The sequence below is a fragment of the Tiliqua scincoides genome, chromosome 3, assembly GCF_035046505.1.
Source record: "Tiliqua scincoides isolate rTilSci1 chromosome 3, rTilSci1.hap2, whole genome shotgun sequence".
Taxonomy (NCBI): Eukaryota; Metazoa; Chordata; class Lepidosauria; order Squamata; family Scincidae; genus Tiliqua; species Tiliqua scincoides.
In genome coordinates, this window is record NC_089823.1 from 143,712,332 (window position 1) to 143,728,876 (window position 16,545).

Sequence of the window (16,545 nt, forward strand, 5' to 3'; positions counted from 1 at the left end):
CAATGAGCCTCTGGCCCTCCAGAGCCTTGCTGGAGCCCATGCTGGCCGGATGCAACTGCTCTCAGCATGAGGACGACTGTTCGACCTCTCACCTGAGCTATGGGACGACAGCTCCCTCCACTACCTGCTGTTTAACATCTGTGATGCAGCAGTGGCAGCAAAGGAAAGGTTGGCCTTGCTTTGTGCAAGGCCTTTTATAGGCCTTGAGCTACTGCAAGACCTTCATTCATTCATATAAGTTCCATCTCTAATAAATTCATGTATGTAAATTTATTCAAATTTTAAATGTAAATTAATTCTTTTTTTTTTCCTGGCCCCTGACACAGTGTCAGAGAGATGATGTGGCCCTCCTGCCAAAAAGTTTGGATACCCCTGCTCTGGACGATATCTATCCAGTGCTGGGCCCAGGCCAAATGATGCTGGCCCAGCACAGGCACACCTTATACTCTGGGTGTTGTGGAGCTATCTTACGGCATGTTTTCAACACCCAGCACAGGTACTGGAGCTCAGCACCAGCGCTCAGAGCCCATTGAGGATTGGGTTCTCAATATTGTGTCTGAACAGGGATCATTGTATTTGAAGCAGTTGGGTAGAGGATTCTGACCACTATGGCTGTAATCCATAGGCATGCACACAGCCTATTATTTTGGAAATTTCCCTTTTAGCAAGTCCCCCTAGCAGCCTGCCTGTGTTTAAAAAAAAAAATACAGGTCTGGTTTGAGAGTTGCTGAAAAGTAAGAAAAAGAGCAAAGTGTTTTTCATTCTAGCAGCAATCATTCCTCACTCAGTTTACTTTGTAAACTTCTGGACTGCAAAAGTTCCTCAATAATTACAATAATGTATCAGCTTCTATTTCAGAATGAAGTTCAAACATAAAAGTATGTTGGTTAAGCACAAACACGTTTCATTAATTTAAATAAAATCTCACAAAACTTGAGTTTTAGGATGTTATTTTACCTTGAACTTGAAAAACAATGAATACACAGAATCCCAGCAATCTGATGTAAAGTTTCTGACAAAACATTGTTCACATTTAAATACTTCCTGCACACTGTCACCCTTGGCAACTTGTTCTTCTGCTTGACAAGTTTTTAGCTGGATAGTTTAGTGAAATCTGATAGATATGGTGACCGGCTGAAGCAATGACTTATTTATTCCAACTTGCTTTCTGAAAAACAAATGAAATTAAATTTTTTCAGTTAGGTAAGATTCTACCAATTTTAAATACATACTAGGAAAATACAATTCAAATGGACAAGGTAATAATAAAATATCAGAATGACAAATACACAACATTAACTGAAATATCTCTCTGCAACCATTTTGTAAGTAAAATTTAAAACTAACAGCAACTAATTGATAACAAACATCAATGTAATTCAAACTAAAGTATCATATAATGTCACTAAAACTGTTATTTCATAGCTGTGAAAAAGGTCTCCATGGCTTTTTTTGTTTTATGTTAAAAAAATTATTATGCACAGTATCTACTTCCACAAAGTCACTGGACCTCCATATGCCATTGAAAATATTCTAGAAGAACCAGCAATAAAGTGGTTCACACTTCTGTGTTCTAGCTCTCCCTCAAAACATGCACTCATATACCCCCAACTCTACAGTTACTTGCAACTTTCACACACTTTATTTTAGATACAGTATCTTTCTAAGAAAATAACTGGACACCAATCACTTCAAAATGTAATACATTAACAAACAAGATTGATGTTTACTGAGTAATATTTGGACAATGAACAGAGTTCTAAGGGAGGGAACATCTATTTTTTAAATGCAAACTTGGCTAGAAAATGACACTAAAAATGTTAACTCAACAGAACAGCAAGTCAAATTGCCCTATCACTGTGAAATCACCTTTCAGGATCAAAATGGGCAAACATGGCTATATTAAGATGTAGCAGCTGTACTAATCTCTCAAAGTTTCTACAATGACTAATAGAGTTGAAACAGGTCTCCAAGGAATAAGCACAATTTGGACAACAAGGGCACAATCCCCCTTATGTCAGTGCTTTCCAGTACAGGCATAGTGGTGCCAAGGGGACAAGTGCTGCAACCTGCAGTTGGGTGTCACTCACAGAGGCCTCCTCAAAGTAAGGGAATGTTTGTTCCCTTACCTCAGAGCTGCATTGCCCTTATGTCAGTGCTGGAAAGCATTGACATAAGGGGTTAGGATTGCGCCCCTAAGTAGTTAATACAGACAATACAGATTCTGTGTTAAGTTGAACACTGATTTTGCCTTTCATTGGTCTCTTGTTTGAGTGGGCTTGACCCCCTGACCTCTGTCAGCCTGGTGCTATTCTTGAATGAAAAAACTTGTATTTGTTCAAGGATGTGCTGCAATTACTGTTGGTGGTTGCTTGTACCATAAATAACTCAATCTGTCTGTTGGCAAGACCTAGGAACTTTTCATTTTAATTAGTGCTTCATAGGCATTTAACATGGAGGCAAATTACTGGCAGAGCATAGAGGTGTCTGCCACTTTCAATTTGTGCATGCAGGGGGCATACAGGCTTCGACCTGTGGCCTACTTTTCACACATCTGTGACTTCTTAGTAATGAAGTAACAAAGCAGTTTCCTCACCAAAGAACAGAACCGCAGCAATGGAATAAGGCTATCTAGGGATACAGAAAGTGACATATATACGTAAAACAATTATGCTCATAGCTCTGCACAATATAAGAGCATTCACTAACAAAAAGAAATTAGCTGTTAGGCCTAAATACATTGGGAATAAGCTCTATTCAACAAAATGGGGCGTACTTCTGAGTAAACATATATAGGAATTTCCATTTCCAATTTAATTCTACATTTTATTATATTGATTTTATAATTGCTAACATGCTCCTGAAGAGTCACATATAGCTCAATTATCACAAGCCTAATCATCATGCAGGCTAGATATGGTGCTTTTGCAGGCCTTATCAGGCCCATGGACCTTATGTGACACCCCCACCCTACTCCCTACAAATGCTTCCAGATCAGTCTTGATTCTTTACTTTGTCATCTGATCGACTAGGCAAAGGTAACAGAAGTCTGAATGGACCGCCCTAACCCCACCCTATTTCAATCAGAGCAACTCTTCACTTCTGTTTAACTCAACTTCAGATGAAGACAAATTCAGAGCATCCCCATCTTTTATGTCTCTTCCTGATAGCATTCCTCACTGGTCTAGCTCCTCTGACCAATACTGGCATACTTGTCTTCTGCTCTTTTGTCAAGGAAGAAACCACTATTCAGCAATTCCTCTATCTTAGTATGATTACTCCACCCAGCCAACTCCTATGACCAACTCTGCAGAAATTGGCATTTCTTTTACCCAGCAGGACTTTTGCCCTGCAGGAAGTTTCTATTCAGGAGCGAGTTCTTTCTTTTTTTCTCTTTGTTTTGTTGCCTATAACTGGTCCCAGAATTTGAAAGTTAACGTGATCCTTTCTAAAGTCTGGGTGACATGTTCTGTCCATTTTCCTTCTCAAAACTCATGTGTCCTGTTAGATTGAACTCCTGTATAGTTGAGCATCCACAACTTGTGGAAATACCCCGAGATCTCTTCTTAGAAATCAGCATGCATCAGCATCTGACTAATGTCCTGCTAGTAAGCTGGAACTTGGTTGCTCAAAATACATTTTTGGAAGCCCCTTCTGCCAACTGGTAGCCAAGAAATTGATTCATGTTCATTTCAAGCCTCATTGTAATTGAAAATCTGATCTCGCATTGGAGGTCCTCCCTCCCATTTTAAGGTTAGGTCTTCTCCTAGCATGCTTGGGGAGATACCAGGTGCACATATGGGTTCAAGAAAGTGTTGTACCAGTGTCTCTTCCTATTCCATCACCTTATACATCTTTATTACTATACAGGTCCAACCTTGTTATACACGGATTTTTTATACACGGATTTGACTCAAAACGAATGGCCACTGTAAATGAGAAAGAATGTGCTGATCCCTGGAGAAGGGGAAAAATGCATTCCTTTGAAATCACAGTTTTAAAAACTGCTTTTTACTGTTGTGGAGAGACAGTCATGCAAGTGATTACAGGTATAACCTAATTATCCACAGATTTTTCTATCTCAACATGATGAGAAGTACCCTTAAAATTAAAGGAAAACAGTCCTTTAACAATAGTCTCATTAATGTGAGAGAGGGAAGCCAGCTGACAATCTCAGCTCTTTTCATTCTCTTTAATCAATCACTCTCAATCAATCATTCTCTCTTCAGCTTCACTCCTCCCTTCCCCCTGAGCACAAGAAAGAAGGCTTAATGGCAGAGTTTATCACCTTCTCCATTCTTTCCCCCTTGCTGGGGCTCCTGGTGAAGGAAGGGATTGCTACCTCCTAGGGAAGCCTAAGTGCCTGGAGAGAGACAGATTGCATTTCAAAATTATCCGCATGATAACTGCTCTCCCAGCACCTCAACAGCACCATGACGAATTTCGGGGGGGGGGGGGGCTGGGTGAAGAGAAGGGCTTCCGCATGGCTCAACTATTGCTGAAAACTGTACTTGATGCAGGGGGCCAAGACCAACAAAACTGGTGTGAAAAATATAAGAAGCAATATGAGAAATGTGTAAAAATTGAGAGCAAAGTGTTTGAGAAAGATGAAGAAAAAACCCAAAAGCTATTACTTTACAAAGTGGTGGTGGTGGTGGTTGAAAATCGACTTGAGAGATTGGGTACTCTCCCTGCCTTGAAACACACAATATTGCATGGGGTCTACCCACTTGAGGGAAAGGGCAGACACTCAAAGTTCCACAAACTCCAAGTCTGGCTCTATGCATATTCAGAAATACACTACATGGGAGTGCACAGACAGTACAAAGGAGAAGGTATGGGGATACTTATAAATGGAAAATGCAAAGGAAGTTAAACCAGTAAACATATTAAACCAGTAAACACTTTGAAGAAAAGGGTTTCAGGAGTGGGATTTAAAGAGAGAAAAATTGAATTAATAGAAAAAGGATTATAGTTACTTCAGTTTCAGCTATGTACAACGTGTAAGTAAGTTTTTGTTCAATATTAATCAAATTAAAAATGTAGTACAACTAGTTTGTTCAATATATGCTTCTATATAACACAGTAAAATTTTTAATTACCATATTGAACAGCTTTGTACAATGCTATATTCCTTTTCAGTTTGTTTATAGTTGGTTCAGAGGAGGAAATAGAAATATATTCCAGGTTCTTTTTGAGTGAATTTATGAACAAACAGCTATATTAACATTGATTCTTTCAGAAACTAACTTCTATATAAGAAGTTTCTGACATGTCTATATCCTGCAGACATGTAGGAATAAATAGAAAATATGAAAGGTTCATGTTTGTATTTTGAAAAGCCTAAGTGTCATGTATAATTCTAAACAGAACCATTCCTTTACTCCTACTAACTCTCGGAAAAAGTTTTCTGCTCTTTTGTAAAGTATTATTTGTATTAATAGCTTAGTCCAGTGGTTCCCAAACTCCTTGAGAGACCCCATGCAATACTCTCCTTGAGAGTTTGGGAACTGGGGTAAGTTGTGGCGGGGAGGGGCAAAGGCAGCAACATGATCTCCAGGATTGCACTGCTGCAGGGGCTGATGGGCGGGTACATTACCTTCAGCTAGTGCTGGCCTATGGGCGGGTGTGGAGAGCCCTTCACAGAGCTCCCCAAGACTCTGTAAGCCTTAAAAAAGCTGTTGGAAACCACTTCCAGTTTCATGATTGAAAACTGGACATGCAGACCCAGGAGGTTGGCGCTGGCTGAAGGTAAGGTATCCCCCCCCCCATCAGCAGTGCAATCTTGGGGATTGTGTTGCTGCCTTCCCCCTTCCCTCACCCCTTAAAGGGCCAGAGGCAAGGCTTCTCAGGTTGGGGTGTTGCAACGTGGGGTAAAACAACGTTGGCAAGAACTGAACGTAAGGGATTTAGTGTAATGACTAGTTAACTACAAAACCAAAGTATCAAACTACAGTTTGATCCTGCTTTGATTTCAACCTTTTTCATCTTTTAGCACACTGACAAAATGCTAAAAGCGTCAAGGCATACCATCAGTTTTTTGACAATTGACAAGGCACACCACAATGCCAGCAGAGGGGTCACATCCCCCGATGGCCTTATTAATAAAGACCCTTCCCCAAATCCTGCAGCACACCTGCTGACCATTCATAGCACACCAGTGTGCTGTTGCAGTGACTGAAAATCACTGTTCTAGATTGTTCCAAATAAAGTCAATTAAACAAAAACTTGATTTCAAGTTTATCAACTCCTTGGTTCATAACAGGAAGCTGCCATTTGTTATTAAAAATGAAGCTAGAAGCTTTCACTCTTCTCTCAAATGCAAAAGAGGAAAAGAGGAGCTCGTGGATTTCTTAGATTGATTAATGTAGTAGTAAACAATGGTTCATAATGTTGTAGCCAGCATATGTTAATGCATTCAGATGACTTTTATACAGGTATGCCCTGGTATCCATGGGGGGTTCTGTTCTGGAACCCCCTGGAGATAGCTGAAACCACGGATACTGGGGACTCCCCCACCCTTCAGAGGCAAGCTGCACCCCCTCATCTCTGAAGGCTCTTCTGAGCACTGCAGAGACTGCGCAGGCTCTGTGGAACTCAGAATGGTCGTTTAGGTCGAAAAACATCACTTCTGGTTTTCTTTCAAAGGTATTATGAGAGCCCAGAAAGCCACCGGTGCTCAAAATGCCTTTTAAAGGCATAATTGTTCCTGGTTTTATGGTCTAAACCAGGGGTCTCCAAACCCCGGCCCAGTGGCCAGATGCAGCCTGCGGCAAGCCTCTATCCGGCCCGCAGCTAGCCTCTGATCCCCTGAGAGCCTCTGGCCCAGTTGTCCAAACACAACCAGAGTTGTGCTTGTGGGGTAGTGGAATGGGGGTCCATTTAAGTGTGTGCTTTATCTCTTGGGCTGTGTTTGTGCTTGAAGAAGTCCTGGACATTCAAGCCCATTCATTTATTCATTCATCTAAGTTCCATCTCTAATGTATTTATTTGAATTTTATATTATTTTTCTGCAGCCCTCGACACTGTGCCAGATATTTAAGCGGCCCTTTGGCTGAAAAGTTTAGAGACCCTTGGTCTAAACTGCCATTCGGACAGTCACAGAGGCTGTGGGCAGATGCACACAGCCACCGCAGAACACAGAAAAGCCTCTGGAGGTAAGGGGAGTACAGCTCCCCTCGTTTCTGGAGAGTGCACTGGGGCTGGCATCGACGGATAAGTGAAACCACAGATACAGGATCCGTGGGTACGGGGCCTCCCTATATATACAAAAAAATGCAACAGCCTAGTAGTATAAATATTGCAAACTGCATTTTACTGAATTTAATTTCTAGTGATCCCACAAGTATTTAACTGCTGAATGTCATTAATTATAAAAAGAAACTTTATAATTACCATCAAATAAATGTTTCTGGGTAATTAATGGACCAATCCTACCCCTCAATAGCCCAGAGCATGCACCACCACTAACACAGCATGCACTGGGGGAGGGGGTGATCAATTGGCCCAAGTGAGACAAGCAAAAAATCTTTTTCACTTACTAAAGTTCAGTTCAGTTCAGTTCAGTAAGACCTTTATTGGCATAAAATACAGAGAAAGAACAAAACAAAACAAAAATATACAAAGACACCACAACATAGACATCAGTCTTTTCCTCACATACTGCCCAGAGTTCCAGAGCTCTGCCTGGCAATTACCCCAGATAAAAAGGCAGCGACCCTATCAAGGGTCTCAGAGTCAGATGTGGAAAGGAGAGACTGAAGCATGATTGAGTCCTCCCAGCCCTGCATCCTAGTTAGCAAAGGGCCTAGATATTTCTTGCATGAGACATCATGAAGTGGGCAGTAGAAAAGGGTATGTGTTATGGTCTCAATACAATCCCTACCACACTTGCATTTCCTCTCCGAGTAGGGAATACCACTGAACCTGCCCGATAACACAGCTGATGGAAGAGCATTACATCTTGCAAGTGTGAATGCTCTCCGAGCCTGTGGGCACTCCAGGTGATAAAAGAAGGAGGCCAGTTTCCCGAAACTGATTGGAACATGGAGATAGAGTGGAGAGCATGTGGTTCTGGCGGCACTAAACAGCTCTTGTTGTTCAATGTCAAGAATTCTTTCTTTGACGATTCTGTAAGCAGCATCACAAAAGATCATGCCTAGCTCTGCAGCGTCCAGCCCTATTGACTTGAGCTTGGTTAGAAGATCAGTGATCTCTAATGGCAGGACTGAATCCGACAATAATTGGAGCATTAGACCAGAGGAGGTAGGGTTAAATAAAGTCCTAAACCAAAATTTCAGTAATCTAAGTAATCTAAGCCAAGCAGTCGTCTTTAGCCGACTTTTTTTTTTTTTTAAACTCAAGAGTTGCTCTAAGAGCAAGTTTGTTACCAGATTTACTGTATATACTTGTGTATAAGTTGACCCAGGTTTTTAGGATCAATTTTAAGACCTAAATTTCTCTATTTATACATGAGAATCACTTACTAAAGATCCCCAGGATTGCACAGCTGTCGGGGCTGATTGGTTGGTTGAGTGGGTGGGCTTACCTTCTGCTGGCTGGCCTCCAGGAGGAGGGGTGCGGGGAGCCCTGTGGAACCCTCCACAGGGCTCCCCAAGCCTCTGCAAGTCTAAATACAGTGATCAGAAACCACTTCCCACTTTTGATCGCAAAACCAGAAATGGTTTCCAGTCAGTTTTTTTTTTAGACTTGCAGACGCTTGGAGAGCCCTGCAGAGGACTCAGTGGGGCACCCTGTAGCTCCCAGAGGTTGGCACTGGATGAAGGTATGGTAACCCCACTCCCGATCAGACCCAGCAGCAGTGCAATCCTGAGGATCATGTTGCTGCCTTTGCCCCTCCCTGGTCAACTTACTCAGAGTTGTTTGGGAACCACTGCTATAAGCTTAAGCAGCATCAAGTTTGGTTACCAGTGCCTCAGTAAGATGGAGGGAGGGAATAAGCCTGCATGGAATAGAACTCACAATGGCATAGTCTCCTGGAGTTGCCTGCTTCAAGCACTTTTAATAAAATAAGGTACAGTAATGACGTGAGGGGGCAGTAATACATACAAGCATCCCCGGAATCCGTGGTTTCTGTATCCACGTGGGGGGGGACACCGAATCCCTGCAGATACGAGGGCCCACTACTGTACTGTGCATTTCTCTTTTCCAGAGTACAATTTCTTCCTGTCCCTCCCCAACAGTGGCTAGGCAGCAGTATTAACCATAATTAAGGTTAACCAGGGTTCCTGCTTAACCAGGATTTGAAAACAGCTTGATCTCATTATTCATAACTACTGTTTAGTCTAGCAGGGTAATTCATATTCAAGTTGGGTGAAGGAGCATTCAACCCCACAACTTGATCTGATTGCTTAACCACAATTAAGCAATCAGGAGCATCATGGTGGCAGTGTTGCTGTCTCCCTCTGAGTTCATTTTCTTCCTCAGTTCAATTCACTTGTGTAAAAGGACTAATTTATTGGGCAGTATTATGTTACATGACTGGTCAACTCAAATTTCAAAAGTTTGAGCTAGGGAATATCCTGAGAGTTTGGTTTTTTGATTTCATATTCCCACCATGTACACATGTATTCAAGGTGTTTCTCTGTTACTGTCATAGACTTTGCAGCTATTTAAAAAATCAGTATTGCTAGTCTCCCAAATTCATGACCTTAGCAGCTAGATTCACAACATTTAACAAACAAACTGTAGCCTAAGCAAAGCAGGACATAATCTGTATTGACTAATATCAGACACTCTTTAAGAGGGGTTGACAATCTGATTTCTCTTCCTTCTCTGCTGTCCTCCTCTTCATAACCTAGTCAAATCTAATTCAGAATATTGTTTGTATTTATTATCTTTTGTGGAAATAAATCTATAATATCACAGTTAGCCATAATGTATCACGAAAACTGAAAGTTCTGACACCAAGTTTCCTTAGCCTTACATGGTATGTAAGCAAGAATTTCTGAGCCCAATTCTTAGTTACTTGATAGGTACTGCAATAAAAGACACTTAACAGAAAAACAATTGCTTTTACCATTTTATCTTTATTTAGAGTTCTTCAGTGTTTTGTCTGTAAGGGATGGCAGGAGGGGGAGAATGCTTACTGAAGAGGAAGACAATATTCTTATGCTAATCCAGTCTCTGGATAAGGAGCAAGGCAGCCATGCAAACAATGGAAGTGGAGCCAGAAAGTCTGCTATGTAGTCTAGCATGCTTTTCAGCATATGAGACAGGGCGCCTAGGGCTGCTTAAGGGGAGGGGCCCAAGAAAAGGGGAGCACAAGTTATTTTATGGAACTGGCAAATGACCAAAGAAAGAAGCATTACTACATAGAAAGTCAGAATTAAGGCTGGGGGATGAGTTGCAGGAGTCTGCTTTCTAGTTTTCATACATTAAAATCCTATCTTTGGCTACATTTTTTGTTTGGCAGCTATTTAACTTCAAATTCAGCATGAAAAAGGTTTTGATATGAAACTATAAATTCTGCATAAAATGTCTTTTGAAATAAGCATATCAACTTTGAACAAGTCTCACAGTTTGACTCGCATGGTTAAAATCTTGCAATGAGAGGTATTACTGACAGGCAAACTGCCAATATGTGTTAATTAAATTTTTATTTAATTGTTACACTCAGCCTTGAAGAGGCAGACCATTCTCCGTGTGTACTACGCACAATGAAAAATATCAAACTGTTTTGTTTAAGCAGTTAACCTTCATGGAAATACTAAATTTCATTTTATATAGTACATGGTTATCTTTTCTTCATTGCCTGGGGAGGCCTCAGAATGCTTTAAAAGGCATTAAAACATCACTTCTGTTTTTTTTGCTGTTTTTTGCCTGCTAGGGCCATACTGGTGGCTGCGGGCATTCACACATGGCCTCTGCAGGCTTCAGAAAGCCCTCTGAAAGTGACCACAGCATAGCTCCGGTCACCTTTGGTTTAAATCAGGGGTGTCCAAAGTTTTTGGCAGGAGGGCGACATCATCCCTCTGACACTGTGTTGGGGGCCCGGGAAAAAAAGAATTAATTTACATTTAAAATTTGAATAAATTTACCTAAGTTTACATAAATTAATATATTAAAGATGAACATATATGAATGAATGAAGGTCTTGAAATGGCTCAAGGCCTATAAAAGGCCTTGCACAAAGCAAGGCTGGCCTTTTCTTTGCTGCTGCTACTGCATTACAGATGTGAAACAGTAAGCAGTAGAGGAAGCCCTCATCCCACAGCTCATGCAAGAGGTCAAACAGTTGCCCTCACGTAGTTGCATCGGGCCAGTGCGGGCTCAAACAAATCTCCTGAGGGCCAGAGGCTCATTGGAGACTGGGGGCTCCTTGAGGGCCGCATTGAGAGGTCTCGAGGGCCACAAGTGGCCCCAGGGCCGGGGTTTGGGCACCCCTGGTTTAAATCACAGATTTGGTTATACATGGTTTTTGGTACCTGGGGGGGGGTTCAAGAATGGATGCCTCACGGACACGGTGGCACCACCTGTACTTAGGCCAGTGTAAGAGATTACAAGTACAATGAGCCCTCTGTATCTATAGAGCAGGGGTCTCCAAACCTTTTGACCAGAGGGCCGCATCAAATATCTGGCGTGGTGTGGAGGGCCGGAAAAAGAATTTAAATATAAAATTTAAACAAACAAACTAGAGATGGAACTTAGATGAATGGGCTCATTCATTCAACCTCTCTGGCCCTCAGAACACTCTCCAGACACAATAAAAGCACAGTTCTGGTCATGTTCAGTTGAGTGGGCCAGAGGCTTTCAGGGGACAAGAGGTTGACTGCAGGCCGGATAGAGGCTTGCCGTGGGCCGCATCAGGCCCCCGGGCCGGCGTTTGGAGACCCCTGCCGTAGAGGTTTAGTTAGGAACCTTGCAGAGATGGGTCATTCTGTGTCAAATCATCATACTTAATATTTTTCTACCTCACATTCTTAGATTTTGATAAAATTTGTTATAATTAAAGATCCTAATAGTTATTGAAGAACTGCATTTTTTTTTTTATTTTTGAACTCACAAAAGTCTAAATTTTCAAAATTTTATAAAAAATAGCTCTAATTCAGACACCAGTTGGGATATAGAGTTCGGAGTTGTCTCATTTTAAGGTGCTTTTAATGGTTTTAATATTGTGTTTATTTTTAATTTTTTTAAATTCATTTTAAAATTTTAAAATCAATTTTCTAAAAAAAAGAGCTGTTCTTAAATTTTGAAAAAAAATCTCAAAATGAGTTCATACTTTTCTGTAACTACCCCCCCAAAAATGATTTCACATGGAATGACCCAAACATGCATTATCCAGATTGCTATCACAAGCAGAGGTGTCAGCAGATTAATTGAGAGGAAGCCAAGTCTCATTTCTCAAGAGAAAGAAAAGCAGACAGACAAGATAGCCACCTTCCAGGGTTGCTGTGAAGATAACAAAAGGTAGGGGGGAAAGAACTATGCAAGCCTGATCCCCTTGAAGGCAATAAAGAACAAGGAAAGGTACACAGTGGTCAGGACAAGGTGGGGTATGTGAGAGCTACTGTGAACTGTGGGGAGACCACAGATTAGAATTCTCTTTCTTGAGCGCACTGCCTGACAGACTAGTCACAGTGTCTCAGGCGGCTACCTCACAGGGTTGTTGTGAAAGCAAGAGGGAGGTAGGAAGAAAAACCATGCAAGTATAAAAATAGGAATTTAATAACGTATGTCAGTGCTTCATGTGGGGGGTTGTGGTGGAACAGGGGTGGGGACAAAACAAGGTGGGCAGCAACAGGGGTGGGCGGACTGGTTCCTCGGACGATGGCAGGATTGGTGGTAGGTCCCTAGTCTCACACTTTAAGAACATAAGAACAGGTCCGATGGATCAGGCCATAGGCCCATCTAGTCCAGCTTTCTGTATCTCACAGTGGCCCACCAAATGCCCCAAGGAGCACACAAGACAGCAAGAGACCAGCATCCTGGTGCCCTCCCTTGCATGTGGCATTCTGACATAACCCATTTCTAAAATCAGAAAGTTGCACATACACATCATGGCTTGTAACCCGTAATGGATTTTTCCTCCAGAAACTTGTCCAATTCCCTTTTAAAGGCATCCAGGACAGATGCCATCACTACACCCTGTGGCAAGGAGCTCCACAGACCAACTACATGCTGAGTAAAGAAATATTTTCTCTGGTCAGTGCTAACTCTCCCAACACTCAATTTTAGTGGATGTCCCCTGGTTCTGGTATTATGTGAGAGTGTAAAAAGCATCTCCCTATCCACTCTGTCCATCCCCTACATAATTTTGTATGTCTCAATCATGTCCCCCCTCAGGGCGTCTCTTTTCTAGGCTGAAGAGGCCCAAACGCCGTAGCCTTTCCTCATAAGGAAGATGCCCCAGCCTAGTAATCATTTTAGTTGCTCTCTTTTGCATCTTTTCCATTTCCACTATGTCCTTTTTGAGATGTGACGACCATAACTGGACACAATAGTCCAGGTGTGGCCTTACCATCGATTTGTACAATGGCATTATAATATTAGCCATTTAATTCTCAATACTGTTTCTAATGATCCCAAGCACAGAATTGGCCTTCTTTCACTGCTGCCGCACATTGGATTGACACTTTCAACGAGTTGTCCACCACCACCTCAAGATCATTCTCTTGATCTGTCACAGAGAGCTCAGAACCTATTAGCCTATATGTGAAGTTTTGATTTTTGGCCCCAATGAGCATTACATTACACTTTCTTACATTGAAACGCATCTGCTATTTTGCTGCCCATTCTGCCTGTTTGGAGAGATCCTTCTGGAGCTCCTCACAATAGCTTCTGGTTTTCACCACCCGGAAAAGTTTGGTGTCGTCTGCAAACTTAGCCACCTCGCTGCTCAACCCTGTCTCCAGGTTATTTATGAACAGGTTGAAAAGCATCCGTCCCAGGACTGATCCTTGGGGCACACCGCTTTTCACCTCTCTCCATTGTGAAAACTGTCCATTGTCACCCACTGTTTCCTGGTCTTCAACTAGTTCCCAATCCATGAAAGGACCTGCCCTCTAATTCCCTGAGTTTTCTCAGTAGCCTTTGGTGAGGGATCATATCAAATGCCTTCTGAAAGTCCAGATATATAATATCCATGGGTTCTCCCACATCCACATGCCCGTTGACCTTTTAAAATAATTCTAAAAGGTTTGTGAGGCAAGACTTATCCTTACAGAAGCCATGCTGATTCTCCCTCAGCAAGGCTTGTTAATCTATGTGTTTTGAGATTCTATCTTTGATGAGGTATTCCACCATCTTACCTGGAATACACGTTAGGCTGACCAGTCTATACTTGCCCGGGTCCCCTCCCCTTTTTAAAGATTGGTGTGACATTTGCTATCCTCCAATCTTCTGGCACCATGGCCATTTTAAGGGACAAGTTGCATATTTTAGTCAAGAGATCAACTACTTCATTTTTCAGTTCTCAGGTGGATGCCATCAGGGCCCGGTGACTTATGGAATTTTAATTTGTCAATTCTGTCCGAAACATCTCTTTTAACCTGTATCTGACTTGGATGGGCTGTTTGGGCAGCAGTATCTGCCCAAGGTCTTTGTCGTGAAGACAGATGCAAAGAACTCATTTAATTTCTCTGCCATCTCTAAGTCTCCTTTTATCTCCCCTTTCCCTCCCTCACCATCCAGAGGGCCAATCGCTTCTCTGGCAGGTTTGCTGCTTCTAACATATTTGAAGAAGCTTTTATCATTCCCCTTAATGTTGCTGGCCACGTGTTCCTCATAGGGTACAATCCTAACCAGGTCTCCTCAGAAGTAAGTCCTATTTTGTTCAGTGGTGCTTACAGTTGTACAGTTGGCATCCTCCAGTCTTGGAAACCTATGGTATCGCGGTCTGAATGGTGGTTAGTGTCCTCTCCAGTGCACGAAGCCTGGGTAAAGTAGATATGGAGGATAGACTGTTACCATGCAGCAAATCCCCCCTCCACGTCGCTGAAATGGTCCAATGGAAAGACAGAAGCCAATACAATCAGCGGCATCACAGTTGCCAGAGCGTGACTGTATACAGTCGCGAAATGCCTCAGGGACTCCGGCTCCGGATTTTGCCTTGAGATTGTCTCCATAACTTTTTCCTTCTCCATAACTGAATATAGCCACAAGGCAGTGGAGGTTTGGCATCAAAGTTTTCCTTCTCTCAGATGAGCTGCCTTCCCAGGCTAACGAGTCCCATCTACCTGGTGGCTGTTTAGTCGCCTCTTATGACAAGTACAGCCAAACTGAGGGCCTATTTTTATCCCCCAGGGGGAAGTGGTGCTTACTGTCAGGAAAGTGTGGTTAGGATTGTAGCTACAGGGCACAATCCTAACCCCTTATGTCAGTACTTTCCAGCACTGGCATAGCGGTGCCAATGGGACGTGTGCTGCATCCTGCAGTTGGGTGTCACTCATGGAGGCCTCCTCAAAGTAAGGGGATGTTTGTTCCCTTACCTCAGAGCTGCATTGCCCTTAAGTCAGTGCTGGAAAGCACTGACATAAGGGGTTAGGATTGCACCCATGGTCTCTCTTGGCTACCCGTATCACTTTCTTACATTTCTTTTGCCACTATTTATGTTCCTTTTTATTTTCCTCATTAGGGCAATACTTCAATTTATGGAAGGAAGTTTCCTTGCCTTTTATAGCCTCTCTAAGGGCCCAATCCTATCCAACTTTTCAGCACTGGTGAAGCAGCAATGCAGCTCCGAGGTAAGGGAACAAATGTTCCCATACCTTGAGGAGGTCCCTGTGACTGCCTCCTCACCACAGGATGTAGTGCATACCCCACTGACATGGCTGCACTGGCCCTCACTTGGCTTGTTAGCCATGCAGGCACTCTCCTGGACTTAGTGGAGCCCTTCTTCCTTTGTGGTATACACTTCTGCTGGGTCTCTATTACTGTTGTTTTAAGCAGCCTCCATGCTCTCTGGAGAGATAGGACACTTCTTACTTTCCATTTCAACCTCCTTCTAATCAACCTCCTCATTTGAGGGAAGTTTGCTCGTCAGAAGTCAAGAGTTTTTGTGACAGATTTGCCTGGTACTCTTCCCCTGACAACCATGTCGAAACGCAGCATGGTCACTGTTCCCCAATGGTTCAGTAACACTGACATCTCTAACCAAGTCCTGAGTACTACACAATATTAAATCCAGAGTCACCTGTTGTCCTGTGGGCTCCATGACTAGCTACTCTAAGGCACAGTCATTTAGCATGTCAAGAAATCCGATCTCTCTTATGTGACCAGAACACAAATTGACCCAGTCGATATGAGGATAATTGAAGTCCCCCACGATTATAACCCTATTCCTCCTTGACATCTCCTTGAAATGTTTCCTCATTTCAAGTTCCCCTTCTGGTTTCTGGTCTGAAGGACAATAGTACGCCCCCAGTATTAAATCGCTCCTCAGGCCTGGTAATTTAACCCACAGAAATTCTATGGTGGAATCAGATCCACCTTCAATCTCTACTTTGCTGGATTCTATCCCTTCCTTAACATAAATGGCCAACATGCCCCTCCCTGCCCTGTAGAGTTTATAGCCCGGGATTG

At 42.5% G+C, this 16,545-nt stretch overlaps 1 protein-coding gene across 2 annotated transcripts in view; it reads right to left on the reverse strand.

Moving 5' to 3' along the window:
- The window catches only part of BMPR1A (bone morphogenetic protein receptor type 1A), a 91,692-nt gene that overhangs the window by 25,141 nt on the left and 50,006 nt on the right, over positions 1-16,545 (reverse strand). For both annotated transcript variants that reach the window (XM_066622532.1, XM_066622533.1), the window contains exon 3: positions 958-1,168. In XM_066622532.1, coding sequence (XP_066478629.1) covers positions 958-1,024 — 67 coding nt within the window. In that variant the 5' untranslated portion in view covers positions 1,025-1,168. The remainder of the gene's footprint in view (positions 1-957; positions 1,169-16,545) is intronic.